At 42.5% G+C, this 22,441-nt stretch overlaps 1 protein-coding gene across 1 annotated transcript; it reads left to right on the forward strand.

Moving 5' to 3' along the window:
• Positions 1–225: 225 nt before the first annotated feature.
• LOC311107715 (arrestin-C-like) lies at positions 226–21,619 on the forward strand (the record flags this gene model as incomplete). Its single annotated transcript, XM_084150232.1, has 15 exons — positions 226–358; positions 541–784; positions 15,730–15,760; positions 15,988–16,048; positions 16,142–16,186; positions 16,296–16,489; positions 16,664–16,723; positions 16,836–16,912; positions 17,023–17,158; positions 17,288–17,372; positions 17,469–17,541; positions 17,664–17,801; positions 19,559–19,666; positions 20,928–20,981; positions 21,598–21,619. The coding sequence occupies 15 exons, from the start codon at positions 226–228 to the stop codon at positions 21,617–21,619; spliced, it is 1,461 nt and encodes a 486-aa protein (XP_084006358.1).
• Positions 21,620–22,441: the final 822 nt, after the last annotated feature.

Genomic DNA, 22,441 nt, shown 5'->3' on the forward strand with positions numbered 1-22,441 from the left:
GATTTCTCTATGTGTCCAGATTCCAGAACTACAGTTGCTTCCACTTGATGAACTCTGGCCCACCTTGCTGTTAGTTACCCCGCAGAGAGCGACTGTCTCAGTGTCTGTGTGCAGGTTGCTGCCAGCCGGATGTTCCTCTCAGACAGAGAGACAGCCGGATGTTTCCCTCAGGCAGACAGACAGAGATAGAGAGAGAGAGAAAGAGAGAGAGGGGGGGGAGCAACGATGCGTTTAGCCAACCACCCTGGGGGCAGTGCCTGCAGCCTCACCACAAACACCGGCGATGCTCCTGCCTGCTGTCCCCTCAATAAGAGCCCCGCATGCAAACAACACAGGAAAGAAGAACCAAGAGAAGTCAGTCAGCCACACAAACAAACCCTGCCGCACAGCCTGCTGTGGTGGATAGAAGTCAGACAAATTCAAATGATTTCCCAGTTGTTTTGCCATATAAGGGAAAGGGCAAACACCCTACAGAAAGTTCAGCTGATGGTTGCAGTTCTCTCCAGATTCCACAGTCTCTCTCTTCCTCTCTGTTGTCAGACGTAGATTCCAGAGGGTGGGTCGGAGGTGTTGGTGGGGGGTGTCCAGGGTCCCTGGTCGGTCCCGTGCTGAGAGTGTGTTTGGAGCGTCCTGCCCCCCTGGCTTGGTGTGTTCCGTATCTCCCTGGAGTGTCGTCAGAGGAGGAGGAGAAGATGGGGGGAGTAGAGGATGAAAGGACTAGCCCTGTTAGAGCACAACACAACGTGGGCAGCACAGACAGAGGAAGTGACTCCCAGCTCCAGATGTGAGTAAGAAAGAAAAGAGAGGGGAGAGAAAAAAAACTGACGCAGCAGCAGAAAGAATTCCTGTGAGGGGCTTCACTTCATCACTGGTGTGTGAAACCAACGCTGCCAGTAGACTCTTCCTTTCTCTGGCCCACCCCTCGCTCCATCCTCCCCCCTCCTTCTTCTCCTCCTTTTCCCTGAAATCCCAAACACAAAACACAGCCGTGCGGTGCACACTCAGGTGGGAGGCTTGGCACAGCCTCTGTCTGTCTCACTCCTGCGTTCTTGTCCTCTTTTCCAGCCTTTTTCCACTGTGCTGGCTAGCTTATTCCCCTCTCTCTTTCTACGTCCCTCGCCCTTCTCCTTTGTTACTCTCCCTAACTTTCCTTTCTCTCCCTGCTTTCTCTCCCTCCTTTCTCTCCCTGCTTTCTCTCCCTCCTTTCTCTCCCTCCTTTCTCTCCCCCCTTTCTCTCCCTCCTTTCTCTCCCTCCTTTCTCTCCCCCCTTTCTCTCCCTCCTTTCTCTCCCCCCTTTCTCTCACTCCTTTCTCTCCCTCCTTTCTCTCCCGGCAGAAAAGCAGCCTCCAAATGGATATGGAAGATTATTTTTGGCATCCAAACAACACCCCTCTTCCTCCTCCTCTTCCTCCTCCTCTTCCCCTCCTCTCTTCACCCAGTGGGTGTAACTGTGTTTGTGGGCAGCTGTTTGGCTCCAGCTTTGCTGTGCTGCCTCTTACAACTCAGCAGAAATCCATTGCCCACCACCCCCACCACACAACCCCATAACACACACACAAACAAGCTGACGTCAGTACAAGCCCATTCCATTACCCGCCCTCTCAACTCCTCTGTTTATTACAGGCCCAATCCCATCTCACCACTTTCCAAAGGCCACAAACCAGTCATTGTTGTTGCTCCCTGTAGCTCTTTCTTATAGGAGGTCAGTGACTGCTGAGCCCCGTACCACTCTATCCCACCCATCCCAACCCCTCACCCACCCCTAAATCTAAAACCTTACTGCTGTCCCTGAGGTGGTCTGTTCTTCCAGCTCTGTTGTGCTTCTCAACAGATGTAGGTGGGTCAGAGGAGGGTACCCAGTAAACATGGCCCCATTTGGGTATTTGGTGGGCAGGGTAGATAGGGGCTAGCCCACAGCAACCCCACATCAGCCCAACACAGGTTAGCCCACAACAAGCCTACACCAGCCCAACACAGGCTTGCCTACAACAAGCCCAACACAGGCTAGCCCACACCAAGCCCACACCAGCCCAGTGTCGTTCCAGTTCTGTCGTGTGATGTCAACATAAAAGTTTATATTGGACAAAGTCTGTAAAAAGGCATAGATGTGGGCAGCCTACATGGTTCAGTGTTTTAACCCTCATTGGGCCCACATCGTGCCAATGTGGGCAGCCTACATGGTTCAGTGTTTTAACCCTCATTGGGCCCACATCGTGCCAATGTGGGCAGCCTACATGGGTCCAGGGTTTTAACCCGCATTGGGCCCACCTGATGCAAATGTTTGCTGGGTAGTGATTTAGTACACAGACCCCCTATTGTCCCCATGGCCCTTGCAGACTCTATACTGCCTCCTACTGGCAGGTATAGTGAGAGATATTTCCCTATAATCATATGGGGATACTGTATAATGTTGTATAATGCTGATTGATCATACAGTTTAAATTTGGGACAAGCCAGGTTTTGTTGTGTGCTAATTTTTGTGAACAATTTCACTCACATTTGGAGTTGGGTTCAGCACATAATTAGCATTTTGTATGTGGTAATTTCAATTGGTGTAAAAAATAAAAGGTTCATTCCTGAACACACAGACAGCATGCTCTGCTCCTGTCTGACCCTGTCTTGTTATAAACCTGGGCTCATCCCATTACTGTAGCTGTCCATTCAATTACCAGGGCTGCTATGTTTATGCAAGCACTGAATTATACAGGAATCTCTGACAGCAATCCTGCCCTTTCTGGTAACTTAGTTATCTACTTTCACTTTCTCTGCTGTCTCTCAGTTCTACACTGATGGAGGAAGCCTAGCTATCTCATGGCACCTGTCTACATAATACAATAGGGGCATCAGACTTTTTTTGCCCTGTCACTTCTCCAAGCCTAGTGTTCTTCATCTTTAATCTGACCATTTAGCGACACTGTATAGCACATAGCTAATACCTGCCTGCCCATAGAAATATGAATGAATTCAAGTCAATGATTGCATAATGGGTGGACTGGCAGCCATTTGAGTGTAAATTATTTATATGTGCCTGCCCATCACCACTGAGAAACCATGGGAGGACACAAACATATGAACATCATGGCTAATTAAGTTATTTACTTTAGTTGGGCGTGTGACTATACAGTGTATCAATATAGTGTATAGCTCATTATAAACTTGGTGGGTCGAGCCCTGAATGCTGATTGGCTGACAGCAGTGGTATATCAGACCATATACCACGGGTATGACAAAACATTTATTTTTACTGCTCTAATTACGTTGGTAACCAGTTTATAATAGCAATAAGGCACCTCGGGGGTTTGTGATATATGACCAATATACCATGGCTAAGGGCTGTGTCCAGACGCGTTGTGTCGTGCAAAGAACAGCCTTTAGCCATGGTATATTGACCATATACCACACCTCCTCTGGCATTATTGCTTAAATATACAGTCAACACAGAGTCCTGCACCACAACTGTTTGAACTGGTCATTTTTTATATGATAATATTTTCTAAAATCACATATTTTTGTTTTAGCCATACACGTTAGTCTCCTTTCATATCGATGTCCATCTCTGCTCAGTGTCCCTGACTCTCCATGTCACTTGTGACTTTTATAACCCTGCATGGTGTGGTAATGGTGTATTATAACTGGTACCGGTCTCGTCACTGTTCTGGGACATTGATTAAGTTATTTACTGTATATCTAAATATAGTTTCAGCAACATGGGGGCTAAATGGGAGAGAGTTTAGCTGTAAGAGGATTAGATGAAGACATAGGCTATTTTGTGATCTCGTCCTTCAGCTGAAACTGTCAGACGAACACCCAGGAAAGTAATTAAATATCAAAGGAAGAGAACTGGAAATAGATGTAATTAATTAACCCTGGACAAAGCTTATATCTGTTTTACCTTAATCACTCTACATCCATCTTTTATCACCAGCTAAAAATAGGAGATACATATGAAATACATATTGATTGAATTGATTGTTGTAATGCATGCTTACAATGCAAAGTGTGGACCATACAGTACCAAAACCACATCGTGATTGCATCCCAGTCCACCCATTGATTGTTCTTTAATTCACAGTGTCTAAAAGCAGGACTAAGCCCAGTTAAACCCAGTGTGAATGTGTGAAGAGAAGTGATTTGCTACACACTTATCGCAACTTAGGCTTTCCTTGAGGAGTGGAGAATCAGTGCCAGAAGTGCAAGGCATAAGAGGCTTATCGATAAGACGCATCCAATGACTGCACACAAACACCGCTCTACTGGCATCTCATGTCCTTATGAGTCCAAACATCGATAAAGAAGTCATACATACTGGATATGATATCAATATCTGGAATTGCCTATCTTGCTTTATTGTCATGGGATGGAAGGAACGTTTGTGTTAACCTTTCATTACAGATATCATTCATCAAGGGTCTTTAGAACTGACACGAGGCACGGAGTATAATTTTAAAAACTATTGTAGAATGGGGAGGATTTCACCAACTTCTTTGAATGGACAGAATGTGTGATGTGCCCATTTAAAATATATTAATCTGTCACCTGTATAGTGCTCGCCAGCGTGTAGTCCTTAAAAAACAGAAATGAATTACCTCTGGTTCGTTCAGCCATTCCTATGGGGAAAATGAATGGGGAAAGAATAGGGTTTTGGAATAAACGCCAGAAATAAGGGCTGAGGTTAACACAGGCTTAGGAGATCTTGTACATTTAACTAGCACTGGAGTAATATGATCACATTTTTGGGGTTCTAGTCAAGATTCTAGCAGCCGTGTTTAGCACTAACTGAAGTTCATTTAGTCCTTTATCCGGGTAGCCGGAGAGTAGAGCATTGCAGTAGTCTAATCTAGAAGTGACAAAAGCATGGATTAGCTTTTCTGCATCATTTTTGGACAAAACGTTTTTGCAATGTTACGAAGATGGAAAAAAGCTGTCCTTGAAATATTCTTGATATGTTCATCAAAAGAGAGATCAGGGTCCAGAGTAACGCCGAGGTCCTTCACAGTTTTTAGATGACTGTACACCAATCAAGATTAATTGTCAGATCCAACAGAAGATCTCTTTGTTTCTTGGGACCTTGAACTAGCATCTCTGTTTTGTCAGAGTTTAAAAGTAAAAAATGTGCCGCCATCCACTTCCTTATGTCTGAAACACATGCTTCTAGGGTAGGCAATTTTGGGGCTTCACCATGTTTCATTGAAATGTAGAGCTGTGTGTCGTCTGCATAGCAATGAAAGTTAACATTGTGTTTCTGAATGACATCACCAAGAGGTAAAATATAAAGTGAAAACAATAGTGGTCCTAAAACGGAACCTTGAGGAACACCGAAACTTACAATTGATTTGTCAGAGGACAAACCATCCACAGAGACAAACTGATATCTTTCCGACAGATAAGATCTAAACCAGAAAAGAACTTGTCCGTGTAGACCAATTAAGGTTTCCAATCTCTCCAAAAGAATGTGGTGATCGATGATGTCAAAAGCAGCACTAAGGTCTAGGAGCACGAGGACAGATGCAGAGCCTTGGTCTGACGCCATTCAAAGGTAATTTACCACCTTCACGAGTGCGGTCTCAGTGCTATGATGGGGTCTAAAACCAGACTGAAGTGTTTCCTATAGATTTTTGGTCTTCAGGAAAATTTGAGAGGAATGGGAGATTCGATATACAGTTGAAGTCAGAAGTTTACATACACCTTAGCCAAATACATTTAAACTCAGTTTTTCACAATTCCTGACATTTAATCCTAGTAGAAATGCACTGTCTTAGGTCAGTTAGGATCACCACTTTATTTTAAGAATGTGAAATGTCAGAATAATAGTAGAGAGAATTATTTATTTCAGCTTTTATTTCTTTCATCACATTCCCAGTGGGTCTGAAGTTTACATACACTCAATTAGTATTTGGTAGCATTGCCTTCAAATTGTTTAACTTGGGACAAACGTTTCGGGTAGCCTCCCACAAGCTTCCCACAATAAGTTGGGTGAATTTTGGCCCATTCCTCCAGACAGAGCTCGTGTAACTGAGTCAGGTTTGTAGGCCTCCTTGCTCACACACGCTTTTTCAGTTCTGCCCACAAATGTTCTATAGGATTGAGGTCAGGCCTTATTGATGGCCACTCCAATACCTTGACTTTGTTGTCCTTAAGCCATTTTGCCACAACTTTGGAAGTATGCTTGGGGTCATTGTCCATTTGGAAGACCCATTTGCGACCCAGCTTTAACTTCCTGACTGATGTCTTGAAATGTTGCTTCAATATATCCACATAATTTTCCTTCCTCATGATGCCATCTGTTTTGCGAAGTGCACCAGTCCCTCCTGCAGCAAAGCACCCCCACAGCATGATGCTGCCACCCCCGTGCTTCACGGTTGGGATGGTGTTCTTCGGCTTGCAAGCCTACCCCTTTTTCCTCCAAAGATAACTATGGTCATTATGGCCAAACAGTTCTATGTTTGTTTCATCAGACCAGAGGACATTTCTCCAAAAAGTACGATATTTGTCCCCATGTGCAGTTGCAAACCGTAGTCTGGCTTTTTTATTGCGGTTTTGGAGCAGTGGCTTCTTCCTTGCTGAGCGGACTTTCAGGTTATGTCGATATAGGACTCGTTTTACTGTGGATATAGATACTTTTGTACCTGTTTCCTCCAGCATCTTCACAAGGTCCTTTGCTGTTGTTCTGGGATTGATTTGCACTTTAAGCACCAAAGTACGTTCATCTCTAGGAGACAGAACGCGTCTCCTTCCTGAGCGGTATGATGGCTGCGTGGTCCCATGGTGTTTATACTTGCGTACTATTTTTTGTACAGATGAATGTGGTACCTTCAGGCGTTTGGAAATTGCTCCCAAGGATGAACCAGACTTGTGGAGGTCTACCATTTTTTTTCTGAGGTCTTGGCTGATTTCTTTTGATTTTCACATGATGTCAAGCAAAGAGGCACTGAGTTTGAAGGTAGGCCTTGAAATACATCCACAGGTACACCTCCAATTGACTCAAATGATGTCAATTAGCCTATCAGTTGCTTCTAAAGCCATGACATAATTTTCTGGAATTTTCCAAGCTGTTTAAAGGCACAGTCAACTTAGTGTATGTAAACATCTGACCCACTGGAATTGTGATACAGTGAATTATAAATGAAATAATCTGTCTGTAAACAATTGTTGGAAAAATGACTTGTGTCATGCACAAAGTAGATGTCCTAACCGACTTGCCAAAACTATAGTTTGTTAACAAGACATTTGTGGAGTGGTTGAAAAACAAGTTTTAATGACTCCAACCTAAGTGTATGTAAACTTCCGACTTCAACTGTATGCCTATAGTTTTTTACATTTTCTGGGTCAAGGTTTTGCTTTTTCAAGAGAGGCTTTATTACTGCCACTTTTAGTGAGTTTGGTACACATCCAGTGGATAGGGAGCCATTTATTGTGGTCAACATAGGAGGGCCAACCACAGGAAGTAGCTCTTTCAGTAGTTTAGTTGGAATAGGGTCCAGTATGCAGCTTGAAGGTTTAGAGGCCATTACTATTTTCATGAATGTGTCTAGAGATACAGGATTAAAAAACTTGAGTGTCTCCATTGATCCTAGGTCCTGGCAGTTTTGTGCAGACTCAGGACAGCTGAGCTTTGGAGAAATATGCAGATTCAAAGAGGAGTCCGTAATTTGCTTTCTAATGATCATGATCTTTTCATCGAAGAAGTTCAAGAATTCATCACCGCTGCTTTTTAGTTAGCTTTGCGACAGTATCAAATAGACATTTTGGATTGTTCTTATTCTGCTCAATTAGGTTGGGAAAATAGGATGATCGAGCAGCAGTGAGGGCTCTTCGATATTGCTCTGTACTTTCTTTCCAAGCTAGTAGGAAGACTTCCAGTTTGGTGGAGCGCCATTTCTGTTCCAATTTTCTGGAGGCTTGCTTCAGGGCTCGGGTATTTTCTGTATACCAGGGGGCTAGTTTCTTGTGACCAATGTTTTGTGTTTTTAGGGGTGCGACTGCATCTAGGGTATTACGCAAGGTTACATTTATATCCTCAGTTAGGTCGTTAACTGATTTATGTACTCTGACGTCCTTGAGTAAGTGGAGGGAGTCTGGAAGGGCCTCTAGGAATCTTTGGGTTGTCAGAGAATTTATAGCATGGCTTTTGATGGTTGGGGTCTGAGCAGATGATTTGTTGCGATTGCAAACGTAATAAGATGGTGATCCGGGGTTATGAGGAAAAACATTTAGATCCACAATATTTATTCCACGGGACAAAACTAGATCCAGGGTATGACTGTGGCAATGAGTTGGTCCGGAGACATGTTGGACAAAACCCACTGAGTTGATGATGGCTCCGAAAGCCTTTTTGGAGTGGGCCTGTGGACTTTTCCATGTGAATATTAAAGTCACCAAAAATGTGAATATTATCTGCCATGACTACAAGGTCCGATAGGATTTCAGGGAACTCAGTGAGGAACTCTGTATACGGCCCAGGAGGCCTGTAAACAGTAGCTATAAAAAGTGATAGAGTAGGCTGCATAGATTTCATGACTAGAAGCTCAAAAGACGAAAACGCAGTCATTTTGGGGGGGGGGGTAAATTGACATTTGCTATCGTAAATGTTAGCAACACCTCCACCTTTGCGGGATGCGCGGGGGATATGGTCACTAGTGTAACCAGGACAGGAGGAGAGGCCTCATTTAACACAGTAAATTTATCAGGCTTAAGCCATGTTTCAGTCAGGCCAATCACATCAAGATTATGATCAGTGATTAGTTCATTGACCATAACTGCCTTGGAAGTGAGGGATCTAACATTAAGTAACCCTATTTTGAGATTTGAGATATCACAATCTCTTTCAATAATGACAGGAATGGAGGAGGTCTTTATTCCAGTGAGATTGCTAAGGCAAACACCGCCATTTAGTTTTGCTCAACCTAGATCGAGGCACAGACACGGTCTCAATGGGGATAGCTGAGCTGACTACACTGACTGTGCTAGTGGCAGACTCCACTAAGCTGGCAGGCTGGCTAAAAGCCTGCTGCCTGGCCTGCACCCTGTCTCATTGTGGAGCTAGAGGAGTTAGAGCCCTGTCTATGTTGGTAGATAAGATGAGAGCACCCCTCCAGCTAGGATGGAGTCCATCACTCCTCAGCAGGCCAGGCTTGGTCCTGTTTGTGGGTGAGTCCCAGAGAGAGGGCCAATTATCTACAAATTCTATCTTTTGGGAGGGGCAGAAAACCGTTTTTAACCAGCAATTGAGTTCTGAGACTCTGCTGTAGAGCTCATCACTCGCCCTAACTGGGAGGGGGCCAGAGACAATTACTCGATGCCGACACATCTTTCTAGCTAATTTACATGCTGAAGCTATGTTGTTCTTGGTGACCTCTGACTGTTTCATCCTACTGGTTTAGATGTATACACTGCTTTAGATGTATACACTGATTTAGATTTATACACTGGTTTAGATTTATGTTATGGTATCAATATTAGTCAAATAAATATTTATCACGGCTCAGGCTAAGACCCAGATGCAGACACAGGAGGCAGATAGTACGAGTCTCATTGTTTACTATAGTTCAAGGGGCAGGCAAAAAGGTAAGTCAAGGCAGGCAAAGGGTCGTAATCCAAATCAGAGTCAGGCAGGTACAGGACGGCAGGCAATCGGTAGGTCAAGACAGCAAAAGGGTCAGAACTGGGAAGACTAAGAAACACAAACTAGAGCACAGGAAACACAGGCTGGTAGGACTTGACGGGACAAGACAAACTGGCAACAGACAAACAGAAAACACAGGTATAAAAATACACAGGGGATAATGAGGGGAGATGGGAGACACCTGGTGGAAACAAGCACAAAGACAAGTGAAACAGATCAGGGAGTGACAATAATTCCTAAAACACACTTTAACACAGACCTGACCAATAGACACTGAGATACAGGAATGAGGAAGTGTTGGTTCCTTTTAGGTAGTGTACAGAGAGCAGATGTTCACTGTTCTGCATCATTATATTTACATTTGACATTTTAGTCATTTAGCATCTTTGATCGGTAGAGCAGTACGGTGTACTACCAGAATGACTGTAAGGCAGATGTTACAATAAGATAGCATCACCCTTGTATGGATGGCCATATAAGATATACTAGAGTCATACTCAAATCAATGGAGAAAATAACCTAATCATGCTCACTGCAGGCCCAGTGGAACCCAAAATGATTTTTTTTTAGAGAAATAAGCTTTATTTTTTGTGTTGTGTAAACTGAAAACCAGATTGAAACTAAAGTTGTGCCTGCTGCTTTCTCTGCTGCAGTGCTGCAATGTGCCGCAGCATCTTTCCTGGAGTGCCAGGTGTCTTTCAAGGAGCTGTATAGTACATATAAATAGAATCATTCTATTTTTATGCTACAGTGATATGTATAGTAGCAGAAGAGGTAGTGAGGCCACTGAGGAGACAGGTATTAACGTGTTTACAGGTATTACCAGTTGCCTTTGGTTAATCCTCGGCTGGCCTGCTCATGACCATCTCATGATCCGGCGATGTAATCTGGGTACGCTTAAGGAGATCCCAGCCTTTCTGGCGCATGAATGGCAGCAGGCAGGGCTGTGCCACGGTGCCAGCAGAGGGATCGCTCAAGATCCACTGCAAAATTAGACGTTCGTTCAGGTAAGCAGGACGTCAAAGCGGCCACTAGGGGCAACGGTGAGCGCTATTAACATTAAATTGGGCTTGGGTTTTACTAGGACGTTGTGGAAATGAATGGTGAATGTGTGTAAGCCACAAGCTCCGGCTCCAAGGGTCGCGTGTTCAATCCCAGTGCTAGGCGTTCGTTTTCTTTTAACCCTATCCCAAATCTGAAACCTTACCATGGAGTTGTTTTTGTTTTAAACCTATCCCAATCTTTAACCATTAGGATTTAATGCCTAAATTCAACCTTCGAAATTTGACGTTTAGGGACAAGGGTTTGGACGTTTGACTCTGCAGAGAGACTGTGAGAGCTTGTTGGGGCCGGACATCATTCAATCTAGCTACCTGAGTGTCACCATCTGCCTTGTGTGTTTTGGACAGAGATTGCTATTACCGACTGTGCATTTAAGTGGAAATGACAACCAATACAAGGAAAGATTATAAAAATAGGGGTCTCCACATAATAGTGGAAAGGATATCAGTACTGCTTTAATCCCTATCTGACAACCATTGTATCACTGATGTCAACCATTATATCAATGGTGTCAAACATGTAAGAACACAATAGAGATACCTTTCACTTGTTGACCTCATGTTGACCTACCTACACCATCAAGAGTCAGAGGGAAACTTTGGAGAGACCCCATAATCTCCTTATCACGTTGAGTGCCGCACCATTTGAGTCAACAGATCAATTCACATTTCGCTATGCCAGCCATCTGCACAAGGCTTGGCTGAACAACCATCTGTCGTCCTGGCAACAACACGACCCAAAACCCAGCCCTAATACCACTTTACACCATGTCTAATCCAGGCAAGAGGGACATTTTTATTTATTATTACTGTCTTAATAAACAAACACATTAACGTAACATATCATACATCTGCCCACATTCTTGATGCATTGATACGTTTTTATATGATAATACATTTTCAAAGCTTTACTTCTATCAGGTTAAACAAAACCAGACTGAACAAAATTCAACCTTTTAGTGGAGTAAACAGACCATTCACTTGAGAGAACATTGTTCCTGGTTGGCTTTACCAGCCAATCAGAAATAGCAATCCAGACCGTGCTGTTCCTTAGTTCCCCTTTAAAATGCTGGTGAGCCATTTGTATGTGGAGACAGGACTGTGCATAATGAAAGAGTTAAGTAACATAATCACATGAAAGAGTCAGTAACATAACCACATGAAAGAGTTAAGTAACATAACCACATGAAAGACTTTGTGACATATCCACATGAAAGAGTTAAGTAACATAACCACATGAAAGAGTTAAGTAACATAACCACATGAAAGAGTTAAGTAACATAACCACATGAAAGAGTTAAGTAACATAACCACATGAAAGAGTTAAGTAACATAACCACATGAAAGAGTTAAGTAACATAACCACATGAAAGAGTTAAGTAACATAACCACATGAAAGACTTTGTGATATATCCACATGAAAGAGTTAAGTAACATAACCACATGAAAGAGTTAAGTAACATAACCACATGAAATAGTTAAGTAACATAACCACATGAAATAGTTTTAGTGACATAACCACATGAAATAGTTTTAGTGACATAACCACATAAAAGAGTTAAGGAGCATAACCACATTAAATAGTTAAGTAACATAACCACATCAAAGAGTCAGTAACATAACCACATGAAAGAGTTTGTGACATATCCACATGAAAGAGTTAAGTAACATAACCACATGAAAGAGTTTTAGTGACATAACCACATGAAATAGATAAGTAACATAACCACATGAAAGAGTTAAGTAACATAACCACATGAAAGAGTTTTAGTGACATAACCACATTAAAGAGTTTTTGTGACATAACCACATGAAAGACTTTGTGATATATCCACATGAAAGAGTTAAGTAACATAACCACATGAAAGAGTTAAGTAACATAACCACATGAAATAGTTAAGTAACATAACCACATGAAATAGTTTTAGTGACATAACCACATGAAATAGTTTTAGTGACATAACCACATAAAAGAGTTAAGGAGCATAACCACATTAAATAGTTAAGTAACATAACCACATCAAAGAGTCAGTAACATAACCACATGAAAGAGTTTGTGACATATCCACATGAAAGAGTTAAGTAACATAACCACATGAAAGAGTTTTAGTGACATAACCACATGAAATAGATAAGTAACATAACCACATGAAAGAGTTAAGTAACATAACCACATGAAAGAGTTTTAGTGACATAACCACATTAAAGAGTTTTTGTGACATAACCACATGAAAGAGTTAAGGAACATAACCACATGAAAAAGTTAAATAAGAAAACCACCATTTGACATATGCATGTCTACTTAATGGTTCATGATGAGATCTTAAACAGACACACAGACAGATACAGACAGACAGACAGGAAGACATAGACAGAAAGACAGACACATGGCCTGTATGCCACACATACACACACTAGGGGGAAAGAGCGGTGCCCTTTTGGGCGGTGGCATCAACAATGATGTTTTTATGCTTCTCTTCTGACTCATAGTGCAAGCCAAGGCACCACAGAGAATACAAGCCCAAAATGGACCCAGACAGGATAACTCTCCCACAGAGGTGTAGACTGACAAAGGGCAAGACCCTTGTTATATTTTAATATTTCCTGTAATCCAACCAAATGTCCTCTACTCTTCATACCCACCCATTCAACAACACACAACACACTACTCAAGGACATAATCCTTTTAAGTCACCTACTCTGCTTATTTTTAACCCTGTTGTAGCCACAAAAAAAAGCAACCAGCTAATGAATTAATTAATAGGATTGGGCCTAAAAGTAGTGTCCTATAACGTGCCAGGAAAGCTGAGGGGAGGGTGGCGAGGTTGAGAGGTCGAGTTATAAGGCCGAAGGATGGGAGGTGAAGGACGCTCACAAACGTTCAGACAAAAGAGAGAGTCAGGACACAGAGGAGGTGAGTACACTGCAAGCCTCGGCTGACCCTGCTTTACATCCACAGCATAGCCTAATGGGGAAAGATTACATCGTGCATGGAGGATTATATCGTGCATGACACCATAGCTTGTCAACATCTCAGAGAACTGTATCTGCATTTAACCTATATCTTAAGTGATAACTATCATACTGATTTTAGGAATGACTGATTAGAAGATATAGATGGGGTGTGCAATGTAGCCTTCACTGCAAGGATGGAAAATGTGTTTCAGTGTGAGCAAGCTTTTGTTCTAACCCTGCTCAGGTTAGGGATGCATTGGAACAATAACCTACACTCACTGAGGCTGCCCAGGGCTGGAATTGCCCACCTTGCTTTACTGTCATGGGATGGAATATTTTTTTTTGCCTTAATCTTTCATTGCAGATATAATTTATCTATCTAATGTTTTTAGAACTGACACTAGGCACGGAGTATAATCAAAAAACGAGTGTAGAATAGGAAAGATTTGATCAACATCTACCACCTTTGAATGGACAGGGCATGTGATGTGCCCATTTGAAATATATTCATCCGTCACCTGTATTGGCAATAATTGTAGTATGTTTACATTGGCAGCCTCAGACAGGCTTAGACAGTGGACAGAGTTAAATCGGAGCAGCTTTAATACTTGCCGCTAGGTTACGGCCACTAATGGAGAACTTCAGACAAACCGGGAGGGTTAGCATCTTGAACAGTGTGTCTATGAAGTTGTCTTGAATTTGTTACAACAGCCATTTGGGGGATTAATCTGACCTCAACTCAGATTAGGGGACCAGTGCATCGTTATGTTAATCTCCACTCCTAGTGATTAGCTACACTGGTTTAGACAAATCCAAGACTAATTAGTTTATTTTCTACTCCCATTGTCCAGCTTCACCATATAACTTATTTGCGACCAGGGAGGACTCTTATTTAGGAAAGTGTTACAGTGCCTTTTCTGTTGTGTTGAGCTGTACTGTACTTGTTATTGTATTGTAATGCTGTCCCCTATTGGTTTTTAACCATTGTTTTCTACCTCTACAGACAACCTCATCCAATTCACCACAGACATGGCAAAGTGAGTATCTTTTAAATTTACCCATCAACTAACGACAATGGCTAATTTATAATAATTTGGTGGGTGCTTATATTTGTCCTATTTCACACATTTACAAGTGTGTATTAATATGCATACGGGAATTGGAAATTGTTTTTTTTGCATATCCCAACTCTCCCTGAGACACCCAACCTATAGCACATTGCCTAAAGCTATAAGGGCTGTGTGACACCTCTGGGGCTTTAGGTTAAGAGGATCTAGATAAATCCTGATTAGGATGGATCATCTCTGGATTAGATCCGGAATAGAGCAGTTTAGAATTAACAGCCCAGAGCCTAACATACACAAGCAAAGACACAAGTAAATAGGCAAGCGATGCATTTACATTGACATTTTAGTCATTTAGCAGACGCTCTTATCCAGAGCGACTTACAGTTAGTGAGTGCATACATTTTTCATACTGGCCCCCCGTGGGAATCGAACCCACAACCCTGGCGTTGCAAGCGCCATGCTCTACCAACTGAGCTACAGATTAGGAATATTGAATTGATAGGATTATATTATGAGATACCGTATGAAAAAACCATTTATGAGAAAATTAGTATGCAAACCAAGTAATTGTCAACCACTCCTCAGTAGTGTTTCTGTTGTAACCAGATCAAAGCATACTGTAGGTCAGGTTCCCCTTCAGACAGACCTATGTGTTATGTGAAGTTAGCTGGCTGTACCAGTCATGCCAGCAGCTCCCATGCCACCCTGGGTCCTAATCCATCCAGAGCCTCAGTGGGAGGAGGGAGGGGGAGTATAGGCCTCATCCTTTAACTGGAGCTGACAGCAGGCCAGTTAGGGTAGGTCACTATACATTAAGCAACGTACTGGGATGGCTCAGTAAGGAAATCAGTGAGTTTTCAGACCGTAATGCCCATTGACACTAGGGACGATAACTAATACCACCAAGTGGAATTAGACTGAGGGCATATGGGGCCAGGCTGTGGAGGAATGGTGACGGGTTTAGATTGTTGAATCCAATCTAGAATCTAAACTCCTGACTCTTCCTATCACCCTCTCTCTGTAGAGTCTACAAGAAGACCAGCGGCAACGAATCGGTAAGAACCCCCTCTGACATCATCACTGCAGGACACACTGGTGCTCTGATGCACTTATCGCATAACAGAGCAGGAATCCATAGGCTTCCTCTAACAGAGCCAACCTATATGTATACAGCACAGCGATTCTTCAGGCTCCATCAAGATAACTTAGATTATGGCTTATCCATACCGTGTTGATGTCAGGCAGGAAGTAACCTCTCGCTCTCCCGTTCCCTTTTTCCTAGATTGCTCTCTACCTGGGGAAGAGAGACTTTGTGGACCATGTGGAGAGTGTTGACATCGTCGGTGTGTTATAAAGTTCTCTGAATGTCTTTACAGAGTAGTGTAAATGTGTGTGTGTTATATCTACATCTGTTTTTCTTATATCTTCTCTTGCAGATGGGGTGATCAAGGTGGACCCCACTGAACTTGAAGGCAGGAAAGGTAACATTCAGTTGATTTCATTGTATCTATTGAACCCTGAAAACATGCATGAAGTCATATTCAACCAATCGAGGTTCAGTTTAAATACCGAAGCCCTATCTTTCTGTAGTATGGGTGTATCTGGCATGCGCCTTCCGTTATGGTAGTGACGACCTGGATGTGATCGGGCTGTCATTCAGAAAAGACATCTGGGTACAAAGGATGCAGATCTACCCTGTTGTTGGCACCAAACCAGCCAACACCCCCATGCAGGAGGCCCTCCTGAAGAAATGTGGGGACCAAGGCCATCCCTTCACTTTCACTGTGAGTCTTACTTTGTGGCATTCCATCTCATCCTTCCACTCTCTTAGATGGTGTTGGAAACCACATCAGAGGCTTTTGTCACCATGGACATTCCCATTCAGGGAAATGGACATACTAGCCTGTTGGTTTGTATTTATTCACACCTCATCACTTCTTCCTTCCTGTCCATTTCAGATTGATACCAACCTGCCATGCTCAGTCGGCCTTCAGCCTGCACCAGAGGATGCTGGCAAGGTACGTTAGTATCTCTCTTTCTCTCTCAGATGTTCTCTCTATTTCTTCTCTCTCTCTTTCACTCTCTCGTTTTAATCCTTTCATCAAAGACAAATGTTTTCTACCCCTGCAGTCTTGTGGTGTCGACTATGAGGTGAAAGCATACATTGCCAAGGAGGCAGACGACCCTGATGAGAAAATTAGCAAGAAGTATGTATTAGTGGAATGCCATGAATTTCACACAACTGTACATGCCATTTGCTGTTGCTAGGAATCAGATTATTGTGTATTCTGATGGTTTTCTCCCTCTCTCCTGTCAGGGACACTTGCCGTCTGATTATTCGTAAGATCCAGTTTGCCCCAGGCATAGTGGGTGCTGGACCAAAGGCTGACATCAGCAAGAACTTCATGATGTCGGACAAGCCAGTCCACCTGGAGGCCTCCATAGAGAAGGAGGTAGGCCTGTAGATTTTTATTCTGTAAGCCTAGGAGAACATTGATTACTGTGCTAGTTTGCTATTGATAGGTCATTCTGTATGATACCTTTTGATTTGAACATGTTTGCTTCCATTTGGTGACCTTCAGCTCTATTTCCATGGAGACTCAATCCCTGTAAAAGTCAAAATCAACAATGAAACCACCAAAGTGGTGAAGAAAATAAAGATTACAGGTGAGTCAAAGTGGTTGTGACCCGAGTTCGCTGTCTTCATTGCGTGTGTACGTGTTTCAAATCTTGATTATGACTGAAACATCTCTTTCTGACCAGTTGACCAGACAACAGAAGTGTTGCTTTACCAATCTGATAAATATTCCAAGACGGTTCTTACTGAGGAATTTGCGTAAGTCAAGAACACACTCATTCCATTACTACTGCAATCTAGAATTACTAAGCCTTATGTCTACCTATACCCCAATACTCAACTCAAACACAACTTCCTGTTTGTGTGGTCATCCTGTGCAGGGAGGAAGTAAAAGGTGAATCCACCATGGAGAAGACATTCGTGGTGATCCCTCTGCTGTCCAACAACAAAGAGAAGCGTGGTCTAGCCGTGGACGGCAGACTAAAGGATGAGGATACCAACCTGGCTTCCACCACAATGTGAGTAAATGAGTTCCCCAAGACATACAGTTGAAGTCAGAAGTATACATACACTTAGGTTGGAATCATTAAAACTTGTTTTTCAACCACTCCACAAATGTCTTGTTAACAAACTATAGTTTTGGCAAGTCGGTTAGGACATCTACTTTGTGCATGACACAAGTACTTTTTCCAACAATTGTTTACAGACAGATTATTTCACTTATAATTCACTGTATCACAATTCCAGTGGGTCAGAAGTTTACATACACTAAGTTGACTGTGCCTTTAAACAGCTTGGAAAATTCCAGAAAATTATGTCATGGCTTTAGAAGCATCTGAGAGGCTAATTGACATCATTTGAGTCAATTGGAGGTGTACCTGTGGATGTATTTCAAGGCCTACCTTCAAACTCAGTGCCTCTTTGCTTGACATCATGGGAAAATCAAAAGAAAAGACCTCAGAAAAAGATGTGTAGACCTCCACAAGTCTGGTTCATCCTTGGGAGCAATTTCCAAACACCTGAAGGTACCACGTTCATCTGTACAAACAATAGTACGCAAGTATAAACACCATGGGACCACGCAGCCGTCATACCGCTCAGGAAGGAGATGCGTTCTGCCTCCTAGAGATTAACGTACTTTGGTGCGAAAAGTGCAAATCAATCCCAGAACAACGGCAAAGGACCTTGTGAAGATGCTGGAGGAAACAGGTACAAAAGTATCTATATCCACAGTAAAACGAGTCCTATATCGACATAACCTGAAAGGCCACTCAGCAAGGAAGAAGCCACTGCTCCAAAACCACCATAAAAAAGCCAGACTACGGTTTGCAACTGCACATGGGGACAAATATCGTACTTTTTGGAGAAATCTCCTCTGGTCTGATGAAACAAACATAGAACTGTTTGGCCATAATGACCATAGTTATGTTTGGAGGAAAAAGGGGTAGGCTTGCAAGCCGTAGAACACCATCCCAACCGTGAAGCACGGGGGTGGCAGCATCATGCTGTGGGAGTGCTTTGCGGCAGGAGGGACTGGTGCACTTCACAAAATAGATGGCATCATGAGGAAGGAAAATTATGTGGATATATTGAAGCAACATTTCAAGACATCAGTCAGGAAGTTAAAGCTGGGTCGCAAATGGGTCTTCCAAATGGACCAAGCATACTTCCAAAGTTGTGGCAAAATGGCTTAAGGACAATAAAGTCAAGGTATTGGAGTGGCCATCAATAAGCCCTGACCTCAATCCTATAGAACATTTGTGGGCAGAACTGAAAAAGCGTGTGTGAGCAAGGAGGCCTACAAACCTGACTCAGTTACACCAGCTCTGTCTGGAGGAATGGGCCGAAATTCACCCAACTTATTGTGGGAAGCTTGTGGAAGGCTACCCGAAACGTTTGATCCAAGTTAAACAATTTGAAGGCAATGCTACCAAATACTTATTGAGTGTATGTAAGCTTCTGACCCACTGGGAATGTGATGAAAGAAATAAAAGCTGAAATAAATCATTCTCTCTACTATTATTCTGACATTTCACATTCTTAAAATAAAGTGGTGATCCTAACTGACCTAAGACAGTGCATTTCTACTAGGATTAAATGTCAGGAATTGTGAAAAACTGAGTTTAAATGTATTTGTCTAAGGTGTATGTAAACTTCCGACTTCAACTGTAGCTCTACCACACCTTCCTCTCCTTCTGTAGATGACGATAAAACACATTTAGTGCATTTAAATGCCTGAGGTAACACATCCCTGTCCTGTCCTCCCCTCTCCTAGCATTCGTCCTGGCATGGATAAAGGAATGCAGGGAATCATGGTCTCTTACAAAATCAAGGTGAACCTCTTGGTCTCCAGCGGAGGCCTCTTGGGAGGCCTAACAGCCAGGTAAGAACTGGAGTTGATATATGACATACATGTATATACTGAACACAAATATAAACGCAACATGTAAAGTGTTGGTCCCGTTTCATGAGCTGAAATAAAAGATCCCAGAAAATTAACCAAATGCATAAAAACCTTATTTCTCTCAAATCTTGTGCACAAATTTGTTTACATCCCTATTCCCTGTAAGTGAGCATTTCTCCTTTGCCAAGATAATCCATCCACCTGACAGATGTGGCATATCAAGACGCTGATTAAACAGCATGATCATTACACAGGTGCATGTTGTGCTGAGGACAATAAAAGCCACTCTAAATGGTGCAGTTTTGTCACACAAGACAATTTTGTTTTGAGGGAGAGTGCAGTTGGCATGCTGAATGCAGGAATGTCCACCAGAGCTGTTGCCAGATAATTGAATGTTCATTTCTCTACCATAAGCTGCCTCCAACATTGTTTTAGAGAATTTGGCAGTACATCCAACCGGCCTAACAATCACAGACCACATGTAATCACGCCAGCCCAGGACCTCCACATCCGATTTCTTCACCTGCGGGATTGTCTGAGACCAGCCACCCGGACAGCTGATGAAACTGTGGGTTTGCACAACCGAAGAATTTCTGCAACAAACTGTCAGAAACAGTCTCAGGGAAGCTCATCTACATGCTCGTCGTCCTCACCAGGGTCTTGACCTGACTGCAGTTCGGCGTAATTCGGCATAATTCCTGGATGCTGTAAATGTCCAGTTCTTTCATGGCCTGCATACACATCAGATATGTCACCCATTGAGCATGTTTGGGATGCTCTGGATCGACATGTACGGCAGCGTGTTCCAGTTCCCGCCAATGTCCAGCAGCTTCGCACAGCCATTGAAGAGGAGTGGGACAACGTTGCACAGGCCACAATCAACAGCCTGATCAACTCTATGTGAAGGAGATGTGTCGTGCTGCATTAGGCAAATAGTGGTCACAAAAGATACTGACTGGTTTTCTGATCCACGTCCCTACCCTACCTTTTTCTTAAGGTATCTGTGACCAACAGATGCATATCTTTATTCCCAGTCATGTGAAATCCATAGATTAGGGCCTAATTTATTTTTCAATTGACTGATTTCCTTATTGGAATTGGAATTCAGTAAAATCTTTGAAATTGTTGCATGTTGCGTTTATATTTTTCTTCAGTGCATAATACTGTATGTCAGTGAGGCATTGTTGGACAGACATGATTATGTTGCCCACTGATAATGTACATTTTTGTTTCGCCACAGTGATGTCGGAGTAGAAATCCCCTTGATATTGATGTCCCCCAAACCCGCAGATGTGTAAGTACAACTCTACTACCTTTTTTATAAGTGTGACATGACTGATTAATGTGTGATGATATTCTGGCATGCGGGACTATTTCAGTATTCCAATGATTCAATATTTTCCAATTTTTTCCCATAAGAATGCTGATCTTATGTGTTTGTGCATTTCTTGAACTACAGCCCAGTGGAGTAAATGCCTCTGTAGTGCAGGTGAGGTCACTCCAATGTAACATGTTTTAGGCCCGATGTTCACTTCTTCAAGGGGTGCAAAAGCTATATTTGGCAATAATGGGAAAGGGTTGAAATTGTTGCATGGGAAAGAAACGTTTTGCATTGTTTTCTCATAGGAGATACAATCAAGGTATAGAATTACACCAGCCTTAGCTCTTAACTAAAGAAGTGCACAATGTCGGCACAATGTATCCTCTTGATATGCTTATGTATTGTTTTGCAAAATGACCACATACTTAGATAAATATGCCAATTAAAGATTATACTGCAGCACAGTGCACAAGATATCACGGTTTGATAGTGGACTCAAAAGAAAGAAAAACTATTGAACAGAACAACCACATATTCAAGCAATTCCTTGTCAGATAGCTGATGTGATCTTGTGTTTCTCCCCCTCTAGAACGGATATCAAATTTGAGTAGATTCCTAAACAGAAGATGCAGAAGGACGACAAGGAAGAGAAACCGCGACAGACAGCAGACTCAGACACGCTTAAAGGCCAACAGACGCCAGAGAAACTAAACACCAATAGGAAACACAGCAAACACCCAAGACTATCACAAACATATACATTTCCCACTGATTGACTCTTCCCACTGAACACACACTGGTTGAATTAACGTTGTTTCCATATCATTTCAACAAAATTATGTTGAACCAATGTGAAATAGACGTTGAATTGACATTAAATTGACGTTTGTGCCCAGACCTTTCTTCAACATTACCCCTATTGATAAGGGCACATGCATTCTACACCAATCACACACACTGGGATGTCATCATATCCCAGTTAGAAGAGGGATCTCAGAATCCCCTTTAACGAAAGACAGATAACACAATTCATTACTAGCCACTATAGGTCAACATGTAATTTCTATAGTTTCAAATGTTTGCCTTTTTCAAGTGAACTCTGCAATCAAGAATATATAATAGCTTTTAATTTTTTTGCACATGTTATCTCAAAAGGAACTCAAACTTGCTCTAGTAGCGTTTAAGTGTTAATAAATTAATGGATGGATAGGCAGTGGTAGGTGGGGACAAGACTGTGGAGGAACCCTGATTGGTGCACTCTTATGACAACAGAAACATATTAAAAGATGTTCACCTCCTACTTCCTGTGTCAAGTCTTCATGTGTATCTGCACACTGTATTCTTCTGTTGGTTCACCTCTTCTTTCCTCTGATGATAATAAGCAATGCCCCACAGCCATCAAAGTCTCTCCAAACCTTTCAAAGCAATAAGCT

Source organism: Coregonus lavaretus, assembly GCF_964263955.1.
Source record: "Coregonus lavaretus genome assembly, chromosome: 32".
Taxonomy (NCBI): Eukaryota; Metazoa; Chordata; class Actinopteri; order Salmoniformes; family Salmonidae; genus Coregonus; species Coregonus lavaretus.